This window comes from Lactuca virosa, chromosome 5, assembly GCF_052849685.1.
Source record: "Lactuca virosa cultivar CGN04683 chromosome 5, Lactuca_virosa_CGN04683_v6, whole genome shotgun sequence".
In the NCBI taxonomy this organism is placed as follows: domain Eukaryota; kingdom Viridiplantae; phylum Streptophyta; class Magnoliopsida; order Asterales; family Asteraceae; genus Lactuca; species Lactuca virosa.
This window is the reverse complement of record NC_136430.1, coordinates 398719867-398741675: the sequence shown is the minus strand read 5'-3', so window position 1 is coordinate 398741675 and position 21809 is coordinate 398719867. Positions and strand designations below refer to the sequence as shown.

The following is a 21809-nucleotide window of genomic DNA, read 5'->3' as shown; positions in this document are numbered from 1 at the left end:
GTTTGATTCGTTTGCCAGTTTAAACATTTAGAAGTAAGATACCACCTGGTATCTTATAATAGTTGCAATGAACTCATTTATTTTACAAAAGATACACTAAGACTGAATGAGTCAAATTACAAAGAGATTTACTGTGAATCGATCGTCCATAGTCTTTGACTTAAATTCCAAGATGTCACAAAAATCGGGTGTCACGACGTGACCAAGGGTGGTCACAACGTGACAAGATAAGTAAGAAACGCGTATTCGGGTCGGTGCTCATGACGTGACCCATAGGTGGTCACAACGTGAGGAAGGCTGCAGCCCAAGCTCATGATCTTTTACGGTTTTCCTCGTATTTAAGCCCCATTATCTCGAATCTAGGGTTCATTATCAGCCTCCATCACCCTCAAACCTCAGAAAAACCATAACCCTAATCTCTTTTGGTGGTTCTTGGCCTTTTGGTGCATTTGGGAGCTTGGAGAAGGAGAAAAAAAAATGAGAAAAATGTGTTCTAGTTGTGGATCTAGCAAGGAAACCTCATCATCATCATCTTGTGCTCATTGTGGACCTTTGTAAGTGTCCAAGATTTAACCTTTATGCTTTTATGTTTCTAGATCTAGGTTTTGTCCCCTTTTCTTCATGGTTGAGCAAGCTTGATTGCAAAGGATCCATAAAGTTAGCAACTTTATAGATTCTAAGGGTCCTGTGAGTATTATAAGGTTCAGATCTAGCAATGAATTTATCACGAGTAATTCTGAGACGATATTATCTTATAATCTTTAAATGGAGATATATTAGTTGTTGTTTACAAGTTGGTTGTGCATTGATGATACATAAACGCATCAATAACTTGATGTTATAAAATATATTGTTGTGCATGATTTGGTGAGTAAATAGTACAAACATATAAGTCAAAGTTTATCTATTCCTTTTTGCCCTTAGGTGGAAAAGGCGATATCTTTGCGGCCCTCGATGATTTTGTGTTGACTTATAGTGTCGGGCCCGGCCAGGACTAAATTGATGTGTTCGATTAGTCGTTCATTTTCATTACAAATCAGAAATCGGTAAAAAAGTATTGGACAATGAGATTGATTATGTTCCATGTCTCATATCCGCATGATATCTTGTAGAACGGAGGATTATATGATCACTTATCTTAGGACACGTAACTGACTAGGTTAGAGTTCGACAACAGCTTTGAGAGCTACAATTTGCTAATCACTTTAGAAGAATATACTGGCAATTATAGTTATTAGACTTATCCAAGTGGAAGACTATTGGATTAGGTGTCTAAGTCCATAACCATAATTGGTATATACTTAAATTGATAGTATCACGATCCTTTTGGGTTGCCCTCAAGACTAGCAACTAGACATGATGTTTTTGGAGAAAGATGTTGATTTATTATTTGATTAATGAATTGAAATAAATAATTTTTTAATATATTATGAGAATAATATATTAATTAGAAATAGTAATATTTGATTAATATTTAATCAGAAATTAATTGGAATTAATTTTGGGATTAAAAGAATTAATTAAAAGTGCAGGGACTGAATTGTAATTGTTTAATGGTTGAGCAAGAGGTAATCTAGAACCATCCATAAGCTATGGACGGTTTCTTAAGGGTTAAGGGATTCTAGAATAATCCATAATGGATAATCAGGAAAGTGGATAATTACCCGGTTTAAGATAATCTTAGATTTGGGCTTATCTAGGGTTTCCTATCTACACTATAAATAGGGTCATAACCCTATAATTTTCGGCCACTTGTTTTCCAAGAGATCCAGCCGAAAATTTGAATCCTTCCTCCTCCTTCTCAATCATCTTGCACTCCTAGTGTTTGGTGTGAACCACTAGAGACGTGACAACTGTGACGCTTGCTCTCAGAGCTTCAACAACACTAAGGATTTGCATTGTTATTGCTATAGAACAATCAAGGTATGTTTCAATAGACCTAATTGTGTATTTTGATTATATACTAGTGTTCTAGGGTTTCTACATTGTTGTTCATATTGTATGTTCAATTAGAGAAAACGTAGATCAAAATTATTTACGGTTGCATGCACACAAAGGATTATATGTTTTGCATAATACCCATCGCATATCGGATTAAAAAGGAGAGACTGTACACATACATCAACAGATTTACGATCAGAGATTCGGCATTATCTTCTTATAAACTCTGATTTTTGAATAATGGTTTATGAACAAATGGGTTGCCCTGAATGTAATTTTGTTAAAATGGATGTTTTATTTACTTTAAAAATGAAAAACTTAGCCATGGTTTTTGGGCTGCTACATTTATTTACTTTATTTCACAGTCATTTCTAGTTTTAATTAATAATCAAAAATCCCTTTTTTTTTACATTTTTTGTTTTATGAGTAGTATGTGTCTTACGCAAAGAGGCATCTACCATTAGGTGTGTCCTTGAAGATTCAACATTGCTTCCCTGTGCTACCTATTAGTGAAACCAAGTAGTGATATTTTATTTGTTTAAGACGTCTGCGATAACATCCTAACAAGCCCTACCCAATTACACACACTATTTATTTCCGATGATAGTCTTTTAAAAAGTTCTCTATTTGGAAAAGAAGACTTTTCCTACATGTTACTCCAAACATTTATTATCTGCTAACCTTTTAATATTTTTTCATATGTGTTGGCACATTTGATCCTTAAATTAATTAACATTATATTTTATACCTCAGTGATATTAAGATATTTATATTTTTTTTATTAATTAATCAGGTGATTTAATATAAAAATAAAAATGAATATACTTTACAAAAAAATTATATAACTTAAAAGTAGTTGTCAAAATTTTCAAAATTAAAAAGTATCAAATATTATAAAACATACCAATTACATAATATTTTATGGTTTTGTAGTTTTATAATCTTCTATAGTTTCAGAAAAAAAATATCTGACATTGATAAATTATAAATTATGAGGGGAATTAATAAAACATCTAATAAAAGATAAATTAGTTAAATTGAGAAAAAAAAACTTCTAAAAAAGTTAACCATTCGAGAATGTATTTACTAAAAGTTTTTCATCAAATAAAAGTTAGTGGATAGATGATTTGACAAAACTAATAGGTCTTTGTGAGGTTAACAATTGGAGATGCTCTTAATTGTTTAGCTTATAAGTTAGCTTATTAATAAGCTATTTTAAGCTAGCTTATCAATAGCATATTTTAAGTTGGCTTATAACCTATTTTATAAACTACGATAAAGTACTTTTATGGGTCTATCAAACGTTAAATTAGAATAAACTAGCTTATTTTTTTCGCAAACAAGGCCTTAGACTTGTCATCATAAATACCCATATATTAGATGATTGTAGAGAGGCTGAGAGTATGGTAACTTTGAGTGACCGAAATAGAGATATAGTAGAGTGCATACCTTGACTATGACGGAGTGAAGAGTACAAACAACAAAGGCAATATTATTGCCGACAGTTTTCCCCGACGGCCGAGTCAAGAGAGAGGGAGCAAGAAGGTGGTAGAGTGGAGACGAGTGAAGCTAAAGAGGAGAGAGCAAGAAGCCTGTTGAGTTTCATGGCTGTAGAAAAGTTATGTTTTCAAATCCCATAATATCATACAAGAATCTTCTTGTTAAGTCATATTAAAACACTGAATAATATATGACCATAATCTTTTTTGTTCAGTTCAATTAAAACTCTAGCGTGTTACATGGCGGTGGTGTAACACCCTGTTTCGGGTTGTTTCATAATTTAGGGTCGTGACCCGAGGATCAAGTATCATAAGGCTTCGAGCCTTGGGAGAGAGAGGTTTAGACCCTTTTGGTAATGGATAATGTAGGTGGTTGGTACTGAGTGTTCGGTTTGTGTTTTAGAGCCCAAGGGTATAACGGTAAAGTGATGGTGCAGGCCTTTCATGAATTTTGGATCTAAGTTCAGAAAGTTTTAAAGCAAAGGAGAGTTGATAGAATTGTAGAGATTCTCACTACCTTTCTGTGTATACAAGGATCGTCAGAATCGGAGTTAGAACGAAGAAGCTATGACCACTACAAGAAAAAGGGGCTTTTGTGACTAAGATATCAGAGACTGATTAATCAGTCTTGCATACCATGTATCTGGGACTGATGAATTAGTCTCAGATACTATTTAGGACTGATTGTAATGTGTGAATCATCAGAGATTGAAAAAACTTATTCGAGACTAAAATTCAGTCCCTAATCTGTTTGCGTTGGTTTAGGTTTGGTGTGAAACACATTGGGGTTGAATTTTAGTCTCGAATGGTCTAGCGCCAACTTTGACTTTGGAGGGAAAGTTATATGTGGGAATGAATATTAGTCTATGATAGACTTGTGCCAATTTTGTTTGTCTAAGAAACTTATTAGGGATTGAATTTCAATCATTGACACCAATTTATCCCACGGACGTGAAACTTTTTAAGAGCCAACCTACAATTTCTCAACTTGAAGATTAACGACAAGAACATATCATAACTCACCAAATTCTTTGGTGTACATTCTCATCTTAAAATACATACTAAATACGTACATAAATATTAAAAATTTGAACCCAACGAGTAAGAAAATTTGATGTACTTAATAAAGTGTGATACAAAACGAAGCTAATACATAATGGTTTACTTCCATTAACATTGCAGCCCTATTCTCCCAACTGATGAGTATTCATATAATCATATCTTACAAATTCAATCCAACCAACATCTAAAAGCATTAAAATGGCATCTATATAAATATATTTGTTGGTGACATTTTTTGTATAACATCAAATTATTCTTTTTGGAATAAAAAGGAAATATACTTTTTTTGGAATAAAAAGGAAATATACGTAATATTAAATATAATATTAAAACTATTTGGAATAAAGTAATTAAATATTTAATGGTGATAAAATATTAAAGTGCATTTGAAAGAAAAAAAGTTCAAAAAAGCCGTTTTCCAAGTGGCGTTTTTATTTTTATTTATTTATTTATTTTTTGTGAAACTATCCCACATCATGCAAATAACAAAGGAGGGGTTGGGTCTCTACTTATAAGTATGTATGATCCATTCACAACTAACTCATTAAAAAATCATGGGTTTTTGTGACCGGATTTTGATCGGTTAAAATATAAAGTCTGATACACTTCGGTTTAAAGTTATTGGTTTTTGCAAAATCGGTTTGGTCTGTATGCAATTTTTCTGATTAATTGGTTTTATGATATGAGTTTGTACTAGTTGTACTTAGTTAGGCTAAGTTTGATAAGTTTTATGTATATTTGATATTTTATTAGACATATTGGAATGACATACTATAAATGAGTGATTATTAGTCCCTAAAAGATAATATCCAGGACTATGACATGAAATCGAGGATTTGAAGAAAATATATTAGAGACACTGATTTTCTGTCGTTGACACTTTGATGTATTAAGGGCTGATTTTCAGTCCCAGATACATAAAAAATCGACTATCTAGGACTAGGTTTCGGCGACTAGCTAAATCAGTCCCTGATTTTCATCAGAGACTGATTATTTACCATCAAAGACTGATTATGTTAGTCTCTGATACCCTTTTTTCTTGTAGTGGGCCTTCGGAATTTTGGAGGTTTTAGGGCTAGGTCTAGTACGTATAGCGTACAGGGAGTACGCCGGGCGTACTAGGTTGGGTGATCGTGGAAGCAGCATGGAGTACGTTGGCGTACCAAGAGTACGTATGGTGTACTCCAGTCGGGTGCTGTGACATCCCTAATTTCAAGGCCAGAAAAGACCGATTTAATTTATGCTTTTAAAATAATTTCAGAGTAATCATTTGATTAAAAGTGTTGCGGAATTTGTTCCCAGATAAACATGATAACTATGTTATCAAATCATTTCCGAAGAAATGTATTTTATTCACTTAAACCATTGGGATGTCATTGTCAATACAAAAACATAAGCATAAACAAAACTTACATTCATTTACACTAGTGATCTACTTCTCTTTTAATCTCTCAGTGTAAAGCAACTTCGTATCGATACCTGTGATACAAATAAACTGAGTGGGTCAGGCTTGGGATCCTGGTGAGCATATAGGGTTTTCAACCCACAATAAATAATAAACTTATTAAGTTCTCAATCAACAATAAATTTATTAATTCCATCAACCAAAATAACCCTAATTACCCATTCCCACTATCCTCACTTTACGTCCCTAAAACAACTATCATAAGGGACCTAGCCTAAGGATTATCACTAGGGGTGACAACATTGCTTTGGGGGTTCCTCAGCAAGTTATGTCAAATAAAACAAACATCGGGGTGACAACATTGCTTTCCCTCAGCAAGTTATGTCAAACAAGACATCCTAACATAAAACAACCAACAAGGTGACAACATTGCTTTCCTTCAGCAATTTATGTCAAATAGGCACGAAGTCACATCATCGCCATGTGCTAGTCCATAGCTCTTATTCATCGACGGTATTTCCCACGGGAGTTCCCCCACCCCACCCCCCGCAATACATGTCAATGGGTTTTCCATATACTAAGTCCATAGGTCTTATTTATCGACGGTATTTCCCACGGGAGTTCCCCCCCCTCCCCCCCTCCCCCCCCCCCCCCCCCCCCCGCAATACATGTCAATGGGTTTTCCATACAGCTGATGAACATACTTAAGGGGTTTCCCCAGCCTTACATGCCCTAAAGGCACTCATGAGGGGAATAGAGTACAACGAATGAACACTTAAGTCCATTAACACCTACAGGTTACGAGCCTGCTAGTGTTCCACAGACCGTCAAAACAGTCCATGGTTGTCATCCATACTCTGCTGAATGACGGGGGTTTTAGAGTACAGCGAATGAACACTCAAGTCCATTAACACCTACAGGTTGCGAGCCTGCTAGTGTTCCGCAGACCGTCTAGAACAGTCCATGGTTGTCATCCCTACTCTGCTGAATGACGGGGGTCAACGTTGGGTAAGGGCTTTTCTCATATTGCACCACTCACGCCAACATCTGGGTAAAAGCTTTTCCCATATTTCACTACTCACTCTCAACTCATGATCTATATCACTGATCATCTCATCTATCCAACTCACCTTTGATCACACACCCACTATTTAACTCATGATCTATATCACTAACTCATGAAGCTTGTCCAATCACTTCATAAAAGAACAAAGACTCCAAAGCTCTTCCAAATAAAAGTATAGGGAAAATATTGATATAGTACTCCCGTACGCTCCCGTACCCCGACACGTAATAGTGTCAAAAGGAAGAACTAATGGATGAACACATAGTTCAAAAATATCTAATGAACATATAGTTCAAACATACGTACCGATTACAAGTCTACTAACGTTCCACTGGGCTATCTAAAATAGTCTATGGCCGTTGTCTATACTCTGCTTAAACATCAATACCTCTTATCACTTTTATTTCATCACACATCATCTAATTCATCTACTCATGTTTTACCCAACATATTTGTAGATAAAAATATATATACAGTTTAAAACTTGTATAAAACATCAATTTAACAGTCACCTCAAATAAACAATTAATATATTTACACATAGCACATATTTTAAGGTAAATACTTCATATCTATGTGTAAGGTGAAAGTGACTATACACTCACCTGATTTAATGAAAATCGGGCAGCAATTCGTTTCCTAAAACGATCGTTTCTAATAAAACCGGGAGTTTTATTGAGAAACCGGGCTCTGCGAAAGGTCGGGCTTCAAAACCGAAAAGATAAATTTTCCGGGCCTTCGGGCACTCCGGGACGTGTTCCGGGCGTTGGAAATGATCTCGGGGCATCGGGGGAGGTCAAAATGCTAAAAATATGAGTTTAGAGGTGAAAAAGGGCAAAATCCCAAAATTGCCCGGGAAGTCTCGCAATCCTCTATTTATAGGGGGAAGCTTCTGATCGGACGGCTGAGAAGCCTCCAGGTGGCAAAGATCCGAAGCTCACAGGACATAGGCTCGCATGTGGCTGCGCATGCGAGGCCCTCGCTGGCATGATCTGATTGGACCGAAGTCCGGGTCCGATGAGGGAAGCTCGTGGCTTCTGCGAGGGTTCAGACACAAGGAAAAGAGGGCACGCGTCGGATGACTCAGCAACATTCCGGACAGATGGCACATGCGAGGCGAAGACACGTGGCCGAAGTCCACGTGTGCGAAAATTCCCGGTTTTGGCATTATTCCTCGATTTTCGCGCCAAAACTTCTAAAATCCATAACTTTCGCATACGAGCTTCGTTTTTGACGTTCTTTATATGCACGCGTAGGTAAAATTACGCTCTACAACTTTCGTTTAGACTTTGTCGGCTGATTTTGACTTTAATTTTTATATTATTATTTTTAACAGACCGGGACAGGAAATCCGTTAAAAATTCATAACTTCTTCATCCGACGTCCGTTTTCGTCAGACTTTTTACCGTTGAGCTACTAATGACGAGACCTTCGATTCTCGTTTAGGTCGTGTCGGCTAAAAATCACTCGATCTAAAATTCGAGTTTTTAGCTGTCTATTACTAAGCTGAAACTTCGAAAAATCATAACTTCGTCATACGAAGTCAGATTTGGGCGTTCTTTTTATACTTACTCTCGGTTTAACAAACTCTACGAGTTTTGTTTAGATCACTAAGGCCAAAAAGTAGTTTATCGAAAACTCACTTTTTACGACATTCGGCCCCGTGCCGGTTTTGTCGCGAAACTTCGACAGGTCATAACTTCTTCGTTATAACTCGGATTTCGGCATTCTTTATATATCCGTAATCCTTGTCACGCCCACTACAAGTTTCTTAATAGATATCGGCTTTATCTAAAATTTAATTTTTGACGCTCATTTTTATTCTTAATTAATTAAACCCTAATAATTAAGCATAAAACACATAATTCACATAATATTCACATAATTAATTTTCATTTCTTCTAAATGAGTTACAAAGGTTAACCTAGACCATTATGTCAATATTAATGTCTAGCCTAGAAACACGGGCATTACAGGTGCAAACCCTAATTTAGGTTCTTGGACCCTATTTAATGGTCTTAACTCATCTTCAAACCCTTTTATCTTCAGCCTCCATTAAACCCTAAATACAAAACCCTAGCTTGTTCTTGAGTGTTCTTAAGCTTTGGTGGTTAACCTTTGGTGTTTTTGCTCACTTTGAGGAAGAAGGAGCTTGGTGTTCAAGCATTGGTTGGGGTGGAGCACATAGATCCAGCGTCTTCATCCATTTTGCTACCATTTGAAGGTATAAAGTTTCTATCTTGGTAACTTTATATGTTAGATCTAGTCTAAGGATTGTTTTGGGTTTATTATGGTCCCTAGAGTCATCCTTGTGAGTATGAGCTACTCCAAGAGCTTAGAATGTTGGATCTTAGCCTTTCGGAAGTTGTTAGTACATAAAAATGTCATCTTGATGGGTTTGGATGAACTATGTGAGACTTGGTGTTCATATTATGGATTTAGTTGAATTGAAACGGTTTTGGGTCCCATTAAGACATACAAAGGGTAAAGTCGCCAACTTTACGTGTTAAGACCTTAAAATGAAGTTAGATTTGAAGTTTGGACGTTTGGTCTTAAGTATTAAGTGCTTAATGAGTGATTTTGGTCACCTGGTGAGTACGTTGGGCGTACGTATGAGTACCCTCAACTAATGCATGAAGTCTCCGATTTCAAGCTTAGGCAAGTTGTACTTTGTGCTTCATTGGGCTGTACGTAGGGCGTACAAGTTTGGTACGCAGGGTGTACGCTACATGGGCTTTTCTTGATTTTGGGCCAACTTTTGGACTCTAGGGTTTTGGGCTTTTGTTGGGCCACAAGTATTGCTAAGTTGGGTCATTGTTAGGCGTTGGGCCTTTATGGAATTGGGCCCATATTGGACCTTAAGTGTCTTGTGGATTTGGTCCAATTGAGGGGGAAGGTTAAATTAGTCTTTTACCCTAGGAGTCGGGATTAGTGAGTTAAGTCCCGATTATGGTTATGACATGATTATTGATTAAGGTTGTAATTGTTTGGTTAGCGCGGGGATTCTCCGGTCCAGTAGCCCCAACATTAGCTGGTTTGTTAGCGGACTGAGGTGAATCTCCTCACTATATCCATGGGTCGAAGGCACCAATGTCGGCCCATTACTTTGTTATGTAGAATGCTAGTTGTCTGTGTGATACTTGCATGAAAGACCATGATCTGGCCCCTGGCAATTGTATGAAAGACCATGATCTGGCCCTTGACACTTGTATGTAAGACCGGGATTTGGCCCTCGGCATTGCTAGGAAAGACCATGATTTGGTCCATGACAGGAAATGATTGTAAGACTATGATTTGGCCCATAACATTCACTTTCTTATATATGGTATGCAGTATTTTGGGGAGCTCATTAAGCTTTATGCTTACGGTTTATGTTTAAAATGTTTTCAGGTACTTCCGGTTCGAGAGGGAAGGATCCGGCTTGATCGCAGCGCATCCACCTATATTTCCGCACTTTATGATTTTGGAATTGTACTCTGATAACTATTTTTACTCTGATATATACTTTGGAATTATTGAATTGATTAAATAGTGTTTATGGTTGAATTAAAAATGAAATTTTTACCTTATAATTTTTGTGACGTTACAGGTGGGGATAACGTTTAGGGTTTTTCATGTTTTTAAGATTTGAGTTAATGACTCTTTCATAAAAAAATAAAATAAAATAAAATAAAATAAAAAGATTTGAGTTAATGATTGGGTTTTTGATATTTTTTATAGAGTTAATGACTGGACCACTCCTCGCCTGTTCTATGTTCCACCACTGATGGACACCGGATCGGTCCCAAAAAAATCAAACTGTTTCGAGACCAACCTGAGACCGGTCCGGAACCGCCAATGTGGATCATTAATCTCAACTAGTATTTCCGCATACTCAATTGACACAAAACTCAACACCGATTATTACACCCCAAATAATTATTGTTTCTTTGCATTTGGGTTTATCATTTTCCAACAACAAATCAAGATTAATAAAGAAACAAACTTACAAAAATTTGTCATTATCGAAAACCACAGTGTTGAAGGTGAAATTCACACTGATTCTAGTGTTAGCTCCCCAAGTTCTACATCGAACATTCAAACTCCAAGTTGAAGATTTGAAACGTGTAGAATCGTATTACTCAGAAAAACAGAAAACTAAGAAATAAAGAGACCTCAAAAACATCAAAAAATCAAAACCCAAAACTCACTAACAGTGTTCATTATTGATGTAAAATGGTTTGTATTGCATATTTTACAACAATGAATGATGAAACAGAGCAAAAAAAAAAAATACTAATCACTTCTGTCATTGAACATAAAGATCATTCCAACATCTATCAATAGCAGCTCGAATCCTCTTCGGTTTACAAACATCTTGAATAACAATTTCCCATGTCGATTCTTTTGGCAAAAAATATTTTCCAATCATCACTTCAATAATCTTCGTGGCCCCCACAACCCTCTTTTTCTTATGAAGCCTAACCACAAGTTCTTCAAGAAACTCACTCCCATCTTCAACATTATCCATCCCATCTTTTAACATTTTCAAGAATATGTTACAAGTAACCAAATCCGGATCACACCCTTGATCAATCATACAATTTAGCAAATCAATAGCACGTGAAACAAAACCATTCTTACACAAACAATCAAAAAGAATGTTGTAAGTCACTACATCTGGTTGAATCCCAGACCCTTCACAAATCATCTCATTAAAAAGTTTCAAACTTTCTTCAAGACACTTATTGTTACATAGTCCATGAATCAGAGAAGTGTAAAGAACAACATCAGGTTTATACCCTTTTGACAACATATTCTCCCAAAATGTTGTAGCTTCTTTCACCTTCCCATTGTTACATAGTCCATGAATGATTACACTACAACAAACTTCATTTTGACCACAATCTTGACTTTCAGCCTCTTTCCAAATCTCAAGAGCTTTATCAGTGTCACCTTTTTTGAAAAAACCCTTCATCAAGGAGCTGTATATGAATGCATTCGCCTCACAACCTATTTTTTTCATTTCCTCAAGAACATCCATAGCTTCATCTGGTTTCATTTCTCTACATAAACCATCTATCAGAGTACTGTAAACCACAGTATTTGGTTTGCACCCTTTATTTATCATCTGTTTCCATAAATTCATCGCCTTTTCGGGTTTTCCCTCTTTGAATAAACCACTTATAAGTGTTGAATAAACATAATGATTTGCAGGAAGTCCTCTTTCTTCAAGAGAGATTGACATAGATGCAGCATCACTAGCTCTTCCTTGCTTCACTAACCCATTGATGATTGTAGAGCATGTAATATCATTAGGGACACATTTAGCCTTAACCATTCTGTCCAAAAGAGTAACAGCTTTGTCTAATTTACCCTTTAAGCAGAGACCATGTATAAGGGTGTTGTAGGTTACTTCATTTGGGACACACCCTTTGAGAAACATGTTATCTACAACCTTAGAAGCACGTGATAAGTCACCTTTCTTGCACAAACCATTAATCAAGACATTGAAGGTTGCAGCATTTGGGAAGCAACCTTCGACTTGCATTTCATCCAAGAGACACACAGCTTCGTTGATTCTATCTTCTTTGCATAATCCATCCATTAAAGTGCAATATGTAAACACATCTGGGGTGCATTTTTTAAGTGGCATCTCCCTGAAGGTCTGGATAGCTCTATCAATGAGGTCTAATCTACATAATACTTTAAGGATTAGATTGTATGTTAGCACGTTTGGTGAAACCCGTTTCTCGTGAAGAACAATGGAAGAATAAAACTCTAGAGCCTTATTGAACAAACCCTCTTGTATGACTACATTAATCACTGAGTTAAATGATCGAACACTTGGTCTGCATTGGTACTCGACCCACATTTTATCAAACAAGTCTATGGCTTTCATCGCTTTTTTTGCTTTCCCGTAAGCTTTGAATACTAATATAAAATTCTTCTCTATAAACACTCTTCTTTCACGCTTCATTTGGCTAAAAACCTTGTCCAACGATATGAAGTCTCCTGTTTTTGCGAAGTTTTCAATGAGGGTGTAAAATGTGGAATCACCCACTCTAAAGGAACCCAATTTCTGACCGGATTTGAAAATGTCTTCATGAATTGGTGGTTCAATCGCTGACTCCTGCTCGCTTTCGGGTGCTTTTCTTGAGTTGATAACTGAAAAGTATCGAATTTGGGAGAACCCTTTTGAACTCAGTCGTTTCCTGATTAAAGTAACGATAGTAACGCTGCTGGGCATGCCTTTATCAGCTGGGATTTTGAATAATTGTGCACGAAATACTGAGCATCTTCGTGCGAAACGAAATTTGATTCAACGCCTGATTGATTATGATCAGAGGTACAAACGAACCAGCGTATGAAACGGGGAAACGAGAAGCAACAAGGTATGGGCCTATGATCCGAGCTTATAGAAAGGGATTGATTTAAGAGAAATTAAATATTATCTTCCTCACGTTTAAAACTAGGCATGAGCAAACGGACCGACCCGGACCCGACCCAGGAACCGGCTTCGGCCAAAATCAAGAACCGAACCGGCCCGGCGGTTCTACTGGTTTCGGTTCCGGGTCCGGTTTTTGCCTGGTTTTTGATTTTGGAACCGGTTTGATTTGAAACGCTTTGTTGCGGGGCTTGTAACTCATTCAATTTTAACCAAATCAAGCGTTTTTATAGTGTAAACTTAACTACAAAACCTAAACTACGTGTAGGAAAAAGATTCAGGTAAAAAAAACTAAAATTGAGTGAGTTATACACATTTGAACAACAAAGTCAGATTACGTTTAATTGTTGTAACGTAAATTTTTTTTGATTTGACACCCTTCCTTGCGGGGCTTGTAACTCATTCAATTTTTAACAAAATCAAGCGTTTGTATAGTCTAAACTTAACTACAAATCCTAATATACATGTAGGAAAAAGATTCAGGTCAAAACAAGTTCAAGTGAGTGAGTTATGCACATTTGAACAACAAAGTCAGATTACATTTAATTGCTGAAACATAAAAAAAATTCTGATTTGACACCTTTTCTTGCGAGGCTTGTAACTCATTCAATTTTTAACCAAATCAAACGTTTTTATAGTCTAAACTTAACTACAAATCCTAATCTACATGTAGGAAAAAAATTCAGGTCAAAACAAGTTAAATTGAGTGAGTTATGCATATTTAAACAACAAAGTCAGATTACATTTAATTGCTGAAACATAAAAAAAATTCTGATTTGACACCCTTCCTTGCGGGGCTTGTAAGTCATTCAATTTGTAACAAAATCAAGCGTTTTTATAGTCTAAACTTAACTACAAATCATAATCTACATGTAGGAAAAAGATTCAGGTAAAAAAAAAGATAAATTGAGTGAGTTATGCAACTTACAAAATTTGAGTGAGTTATCCGGTCCGGTTCCCGGTTTTGGGCCGGTTCCAACGATCGGTTCTTACCGGGTCCCGGTTCCAAAAATTGACGAAATTATAGTATCGGTCCTGACCCGACCGGTTCCATCGGGTTCCGGTTTCAGTACCGGTTTCGGTTTCGGGACCGGTTCCGGCCGGTTCTCCGGTCCATATGTTCATCCCTATTTAAAACATACCATTTCACATATACTATTTCATATGAATAGAAATAAAAATAGAAATATATTTAATTTTTCTTGTTTTAAAAAGTTATAAATACTTATATGACATGTTTTATTAAAATTTGTAATTTTGATATAAAATATAGTGTTATAAATATTGAGACATCATAAAATTTTGTTTGTTTGATAGGTTTTGATTTAGTTAAAATCTAATTGAATTTGATACAACCTCTTATCAAACCAAATAAGATGCATATCAGAGATTATAAGATAGAATCGGGGGATTTTAATAGTATTATCAAATACTTTTAGAATCTGATTAAATTGGACTCAATCTCTTACTAAACCCAATAAAAAAATATCAAATAACACTTAAACTTATATTTAATAAAAAAATGCAGAATTGTAATTTACATATACAAGAAATATAATTCCGATCAAGTTTTTTTAGATGGTTTATGTCTTGTTAATGATCGAAACAACTTGATTTTTAACATCAAATCGAAGCATCGGTTTTTATATCTCTTTCATTAATAATGATAATTTTCTCTTTATAAAAATACATGGGTTGTGCGAAATGAGGAAAAGGACAAACAAAATATCGGGAGAAAAGTATAACTTTTATTAGGGTTTATTAATATTTAACCAAAATCATGCCTTGGATTTATATTTGTCTCTCAAAGTGATCTTGTTTTAATTTGTAATTATCCGATAAAAAAGTAATTGTTTTTTTGTTAAAAAAAATCTTGGTTTTAACTTGGAAATGTGTTGTAACTTGTAAGTTATCATCTATGTTGATGATTTTGGTTTCTTTGAAAATTATAAAATTGGAATAAATAGTTTTGCATATAACTGGAATCATCTTTCTTTGACATCAAATTTAACAAAAATAGAAAAAGAGATACTACTACTAAAAAGAACTAGATTATGACCCGCGTTAAACGTGGGGAACGCATAAAAAAAATTCATATAAAGTTATAAAAAGCCGGCACAATAAAAAAATAATATAAAGTAACATGAAAAATTAATATCATGAAAGTACTTCAATCGTATTTCCTTTAAAAAAAATTAAGGAGATTGTTTCGATAATCCTACCATTCATGTGCATCGGCATTGTAATTACTAACATTTATTTTAACCCATCGATTCTGAATGAAAACCCAAATACCCTACAAACGATATGTACCTATAGAAAAAATATCTCAATTTTCCATCAAACTTGATAAGCATCATGCACACGAGTTGAAATCATTAATAATAGAAGGTGCATATATCACTAAATATTATTCTGAATATACATCGAATCGCAAAATGTCATTGTTAGACAATAAAATGTAAACCACATACGATGGATGGGTGATCTTGTACATCATTACTTTTATTGCCCGAAGTGTACTACATTATTGATTTGATGAATTGAAGTGATCTGATAAGTCGAATTAACAATTAATAAGCAAAACAAGAGGTAATAGTCGTCTTTCAATGTGTGTCAAGTAAAAAAATTGATATTGTATACATAAAAAGAATGGAATCACTAACCTTGTGTATTTCTCGGTATCCTGATTCCGATGTTAGAGAGCCTTGATGTTTACAGTGAATAAAAGTAATCGTTAAGGAAGTCACATACAATATATATACAGAAGAAATTTAAAGACAATTTTCGAAATTATTACCCATATATTATAACTGTCAACAAAATCGTTTCTATACTTAATTTCAAATGATGCATAAATAGATTATATATTATTTACTATTAAATCAATCTAAAAGTGTAATAAGATCATACCAAAATATTTTAAAATCATACCAAAATTAATCGATTCTTATGACATCATAATTAAAAAAATCATAATCATCTCTAATATATAAAAATGACATTTTCATAATTAGTATCAATTCCAAAGATAGTTAATTTCTATTTTGTTAAAATTATTTTGTTAAAACTAATTAAAGTTATAATATAATATACATCTAATAACATCATACCAAAATTAATAAGGTTTTTACAATATTTTCATTAAAATAAAAAATTTATATCGTATTTAATTAGAATCTTAACAAATCTCTCGAAATATAATTAAATAGTATCTACAAAATAAAAGTTAAATCATTCGTTCATCTTTTTTAAATGTTAATAAAATATTAAATTAACCAACATATATTAAACGTAATTTCATCTTTATTATAACTAATTGTAATAACTAATCGTAATAATTAATCGTATTAACTAATCAATGTTTCGCAAAAAACTATTAATTTAAAAAGATAGATGTTTTATCATAATTGTTAGTTAAAACTAATATATACATTGTTATGATATTTTCAAATTCAATTTCTCAAGCATAAACTTTTCAGCATAATATTTTCAAAACATAATATGCAAGTTTAGATTGAAACTTTGTCAAATTACTAAAGTGTACCTCAATATGTTTTGTATTTTTAAACCTAAACGTTGCCAAATAGCTAAAAAGGCCTCTAATCATATTTTTATAATTTTAGATTAAAACATTTTGCTATTTCAGTTTAACAAAAATAATTACTTTAAGACCGAATCTCGCACAAACCAAAAAATAAAACTTTTTTGTTTTATAAAGACGTATACGCAAATAGCAAAGTACTTTGCTATAAATAAAAAAATGAAAAAAAAATTATAAACAATACTATGTATTGCCACTGTTGTGTGTCATTTCACCTTCTGTAAAGAGAAATACAAAACTATTAGAGATAACTATCAGACTAAGAAAAAATAGATATTATTTAAATAAAATCTTAGTTAAGTTGTTTTCTTAATAACTATTTTACTACTATTTGATAAGAAGATAAAATACAATTTTTATGGCCGTGAGATTCTATTGCTGTCAAGACACCGTGTAAAACAATAAATTCCAATATTCCATTATTGAAATTAGAAGAGAAACAGAAAGAATAATTATTCAAAGTAAAAGAAAAGACCTCACACTTTGGTTGTTAAGTTTGCATGCAAAAGTATCAAAGTGAATAATAAGTTTGCATGCAAAAGTATCAAAGTGAGTAACCCATGTTGTTAACAATATATATTTTAATTTATGCAGTTGGCAATGAACGGATTCATCGAGAACATTTAAAAATAGTTAGTTAACACATATAAGAGGTACCAACAAAGAGAAACACAACACATACACATGTTAATTTGAATTTGCATGATGCGGATTAGCTATTTTTGCTTGATTTATATCAGGTTTGAAAGATTAGAAAATTCATAGATGGATCTCATAACAAAACAAATGATTATACGAATTCTAAATGTTTATAAAAATCTGAATATATTCATGTACCTATGATTTTCTATATTTTACTTATATTGGGTCTGACCCTATCTATAAGAGTCAATATAAATGTGTGCAGATGCAGAAATTCGACACTTTGCTTTATATAGAGAAAACGAAGTTGTTCATATTCTTATGAACTTGTAAATCTTTTTATGCAGGTTTCTTTGAGAATAGTTACAAATAATTAGTTAACACATATAAGAGGTACCAACAAAGGGAAACACAACACACACTCACACACACATATGTTAAAAAAGCACACACAGAGAAGGACATACCTTGAAGATTCGTAATAAAACTGATGTTAAGGTTGATGTATTGTTTTGTTCAATTTATGTAGTGCATTGATATAAGAACATGCATGTGAAGGAGAAAATGAGAAATGTGAGAATTATTTATAATTTTCAAAACGCGGACAATGAGAAACAAAATCGTTTAAAATCTACTTTAAATTGTAGACAATATATTTATCTATTATTTAGTATTCCAAAGATTGGAATTAAATGATATTGGTGAAGATAATAAGGAATGAGAGCTGATTAACGATTTTCAAGAGATAACTGGAAACAGGAGGCGTGATTTTATATTAAATTCAAATAATTGTAAAAAATAGATGAATTATTTAATGAGATTTGATTAAATGATGGTTTTGAACTTTATAAGGGTCAACGATTTTGAATGATTTAAAAATATTATTTCCTTAACTAACAGTTTAATCATAAATGTCGGAATCCGAAAAAATAATTATTTCCTTAATCAATATTCTAAAAGGATTTAAAAAATTATATTAACATTTTGAGAATGACATCATCAAATTGATCAAAGGATGGAAAACTATAAAGAAAAATCAATCAATAGACATGATTGTCGAAGATAATGTAATCAGGTTTCTGTTTTAATATATATGTTTTAATATATATAAAGATAATATAAGAGTGACATACATAATGTTAATTATTTCAATTTTCAATTATAACTTCTAAAACGAAAATCGTTTTTGCTATCTTCCAACAAGATTCGAAAACCCATTATTTACAGTAAAAAGCTACAAAAATCTCTCACATTTCAAACTTCAAAGTGTGAAGAACTCCATCAATCTACACTTGAAAGTCAGACATGGAGAAGCATATCAACTACCTGTCTCATTGAGGGTCTTGCCTCTCTGTCTTCCTCAACACACTGTAATGCAATTTTAACAAGATTCTCCATCACAGTCTCATTAAATTGGTCCCTTATCCAAGGATCCACAATCTCATCAAACCCTTGAATCTTATCTCTCACCCTATCAATTAGGGCACGCTTAATCTCGTCATTTTCATTCATGCTTTTTGGACTTCTTCCTGTTATCATCTCCAATATCACCACCCCATAGCTAAACACATCAACTTTTGAGGTAATCGGAAGGTTTAAAACCCATTCAGGAGCCATATAACCTCGAGTCCCTCGCATCATGGAGAAGTTCCATTCGCTGATACCACTTCTTCTGTCCAACAATCTGGAAAGACCAAAATCTGCGACTTTAGGGTTGTAATTCGCATCCAACAATATGTTATGGGGTTTTACATCACAATGTAGAACCCATTCCAAGCATTCTTCATGTAAGTAAGCTAACCCTTTTGCAATACCTGTCGCTATATCAAACCTAGTCGCCCAATCAAGTTTATGACCAGAGCTTAAATTTTCAGCCAATGATCCTTTCTCCATATACTCATATACCACAAGCCTATGCTTTCCTTCAGCACAATAACCCCATGTCTGTATCAAATTCATGTGATTCAGTCTCCCAATCGTGCTTATTTCAGCTTGAAACTCAGCTTCTCCTTGGCGATTAGTGTTCGTGAGCCTTTTAATTGCTGCGATCCTGTTGTCTGCTAACCTCCCTTTATACACGATTGAAGCTCCACCTCTCCCAATCTCCTCACTGAAATTGCGTGATGCCTTCTTCAATTCGTTGTATGTGAATTTCCGAAACTCTGTAGCAGCTGGAAAATAAGTTTTCTCTGTTGCGGATAAGTGTTTACTGCTACAATACAAGAACATCACTACACAAACGATCTCAATGAACCCTAACATGCATCCGAACACTAGCACGAATTCAAGCAACTTCGAATTCATATCATGTTTTGTCTTGTAAGTCCTCATGATGGGGGAGAGCACAGCGTCTGGACAAATGAAGCTTGATTGGATGATGGTTTTCTGAGTAAAAGATGATACTAATCTCTTCGGTAGTTTGATATACATCAAAGCATCGACTCCCATTTGGTACCCATTATGCAAAGAAGTTTTTATGAAGCAATAGGGGATGTCATTCCTCCATCCAAGCTGAAACCCCCTGCAAGTGTCATCCTTTAAGCAATCCTTCTTGCAAGCATCAAGAGTACAGTTGATGATCAATCGAATATCATAGCCATAGAATTCTACATGACGAAGCTCAATGAAATCACACCCATCTTGCGTGCATAGCTGGAATTCAGGTTCGCACCCATAACTCCAATCTTGAGAATCCAGCTTCTTGTATCCGCGTAAACAAGCGCATGTTCTTCCGAAATCTGGAGAATAAGAACAGAGACTGTTTGGACCACAGGCACCATGAATCTGGCAAGGGTGAGAAAGAGCTTGCCATTGAACTTCCCATCTCAATCTTCTTTCATCGAAGCTGTAAACTCTTAAGTTACCATCTATGTCGATCTTCATAATTCTTTGCGTTCTCATTCCAAAATCAGAAGATCTGAAACTAAAACCATCAGATGAGTTGAATTCACCATCGGAGTCAAGGCTTGCTCTTCGAATATCCATATACTGGAATCTCCCAACTTCCCAAGTTCTTAAACTCGGATGAGGCCAGAAAACAGTAGTTGTTTCTACGCCATCATAAAGAAGTCGAAGAATGCTATCGTTATCAAAAAAGAGCTTATAGAAGCCTGAAGAGTAATTAGTGAAACTTCTTGAAGAAACAAGTTGGGTTTTCTTAGTGAAGAGTTGATTTGGAAGAAGGGTATCTGTGGGATGATCAAAGCTTTGCCAAAGAGGGTTTTCTTCTCCTCCATGGAGCACAAGGTTACCTGTGTTATGGAGTTGCAGTTGCACTAAAGAAGATGTTGACTTCGTCTGTGTTGACCAAATGACGTTTCTATTATCACCAGCATCTGTCAAAACAAGATTCCCATCTTCCGATATGAACAGCGTCGAGTGTTTTCCGTTTACGGGTGCATCTCGGTTAGCCATCCAGACCACTGTACGACTCCGGGATGCGGGTTGCTCCGAGAACCAGACAGCAAAGCCATAAGCATTCTCTCCGACTTGATGGAAACCGGCGGTGAAAATTCCGTCGGGTGAAACTAAAATGTCATCGTCGTTATCAACAGATAGAGATGATCCTCGAGTTAAAAAAGAAGTGCAAGAAGATGATGATGATGATGATATTGGTATCTGGGAAAGCGTTGATATTGTAAGAACAAGAACAAGAACATGAAAATGAAAAGGTACAGCCATGATTTCAGCTGTTAGAATAAGTAGAAGCAAATGTTCTAACTTGATAAATTTTCAAAAAGATATTGGGTTTTTATACTATAAATAAAATAAAATATTTTGTTGACGCAAATAATGACTTTAGACATGATTTCAATTTTCAACTATTAGAATAACACTTTTACATATTTGTTTACAGGGATAATGACTTAATAGGGTAATATATTTTTTGATTTGTACACATTTGTTCACTGAGTTTTTTTTTCGTTCACATTACCCCTTCAACTTGTTAAACTGTATACATTCAGTCCTTATGACCGGCTACTCCAGGTTACCCGGTAAAAATGACTTAATAGGTTAATATATTTATCATTTTTTACACATTTAGTCCTTAATATTTTTGTACACATTTAGTTTTTTTTTTTTTTTTGGAAAATAAGTCATTTTTTTGTACTCATTCAGTACTTATGAATGATTTTTTAGTTTTTTTCTCACGAAATCTTACG

General features: G+C 34.4%; 2 protein-coding genes across 2 annotated transcripts; both read right to left on the bottom strand.

Annotated features, from left to right (window-relative positions):
* Positions 1-11145: 11145 nt before the first annotated feature.
* On the bottom strand, positions 11146-13359 carry EMB1025 (Pentatricopeptide repeat (PPR) superfamily protein). Its single transcript, XM_079048293.1, has one exon. It carries the CDS (start codon positions 13200-13202, stop codon positions 11262-11264), a length of 1941 nt encoding a protein of 646 aa, XP_078904419.1. The 5' UTR covers positions 13203-13359; the 3' UTR covers positions 11146-11261.
* A 5363-nt stretch (positions 13360-18722) lies between these two features.
* Positions 18723-21358, bottom strand: LOC145110949 (putative receptor protein kinase ZmPK1). The gene has a single exon (XM_079047260.1). The coding sequence runs from the start codon at positions 21325-21327 to the stop codon at positions 18946-18948; it is 2382 nt and encodes a 793-aa protein (XP_078903386.1). The 5' UTR covers positions 21328-21358; the 3' UTR covers positions 18723-18945.
* Between the last annotated feature and the right edge of the window lie 451 nt (positions 21359-21809).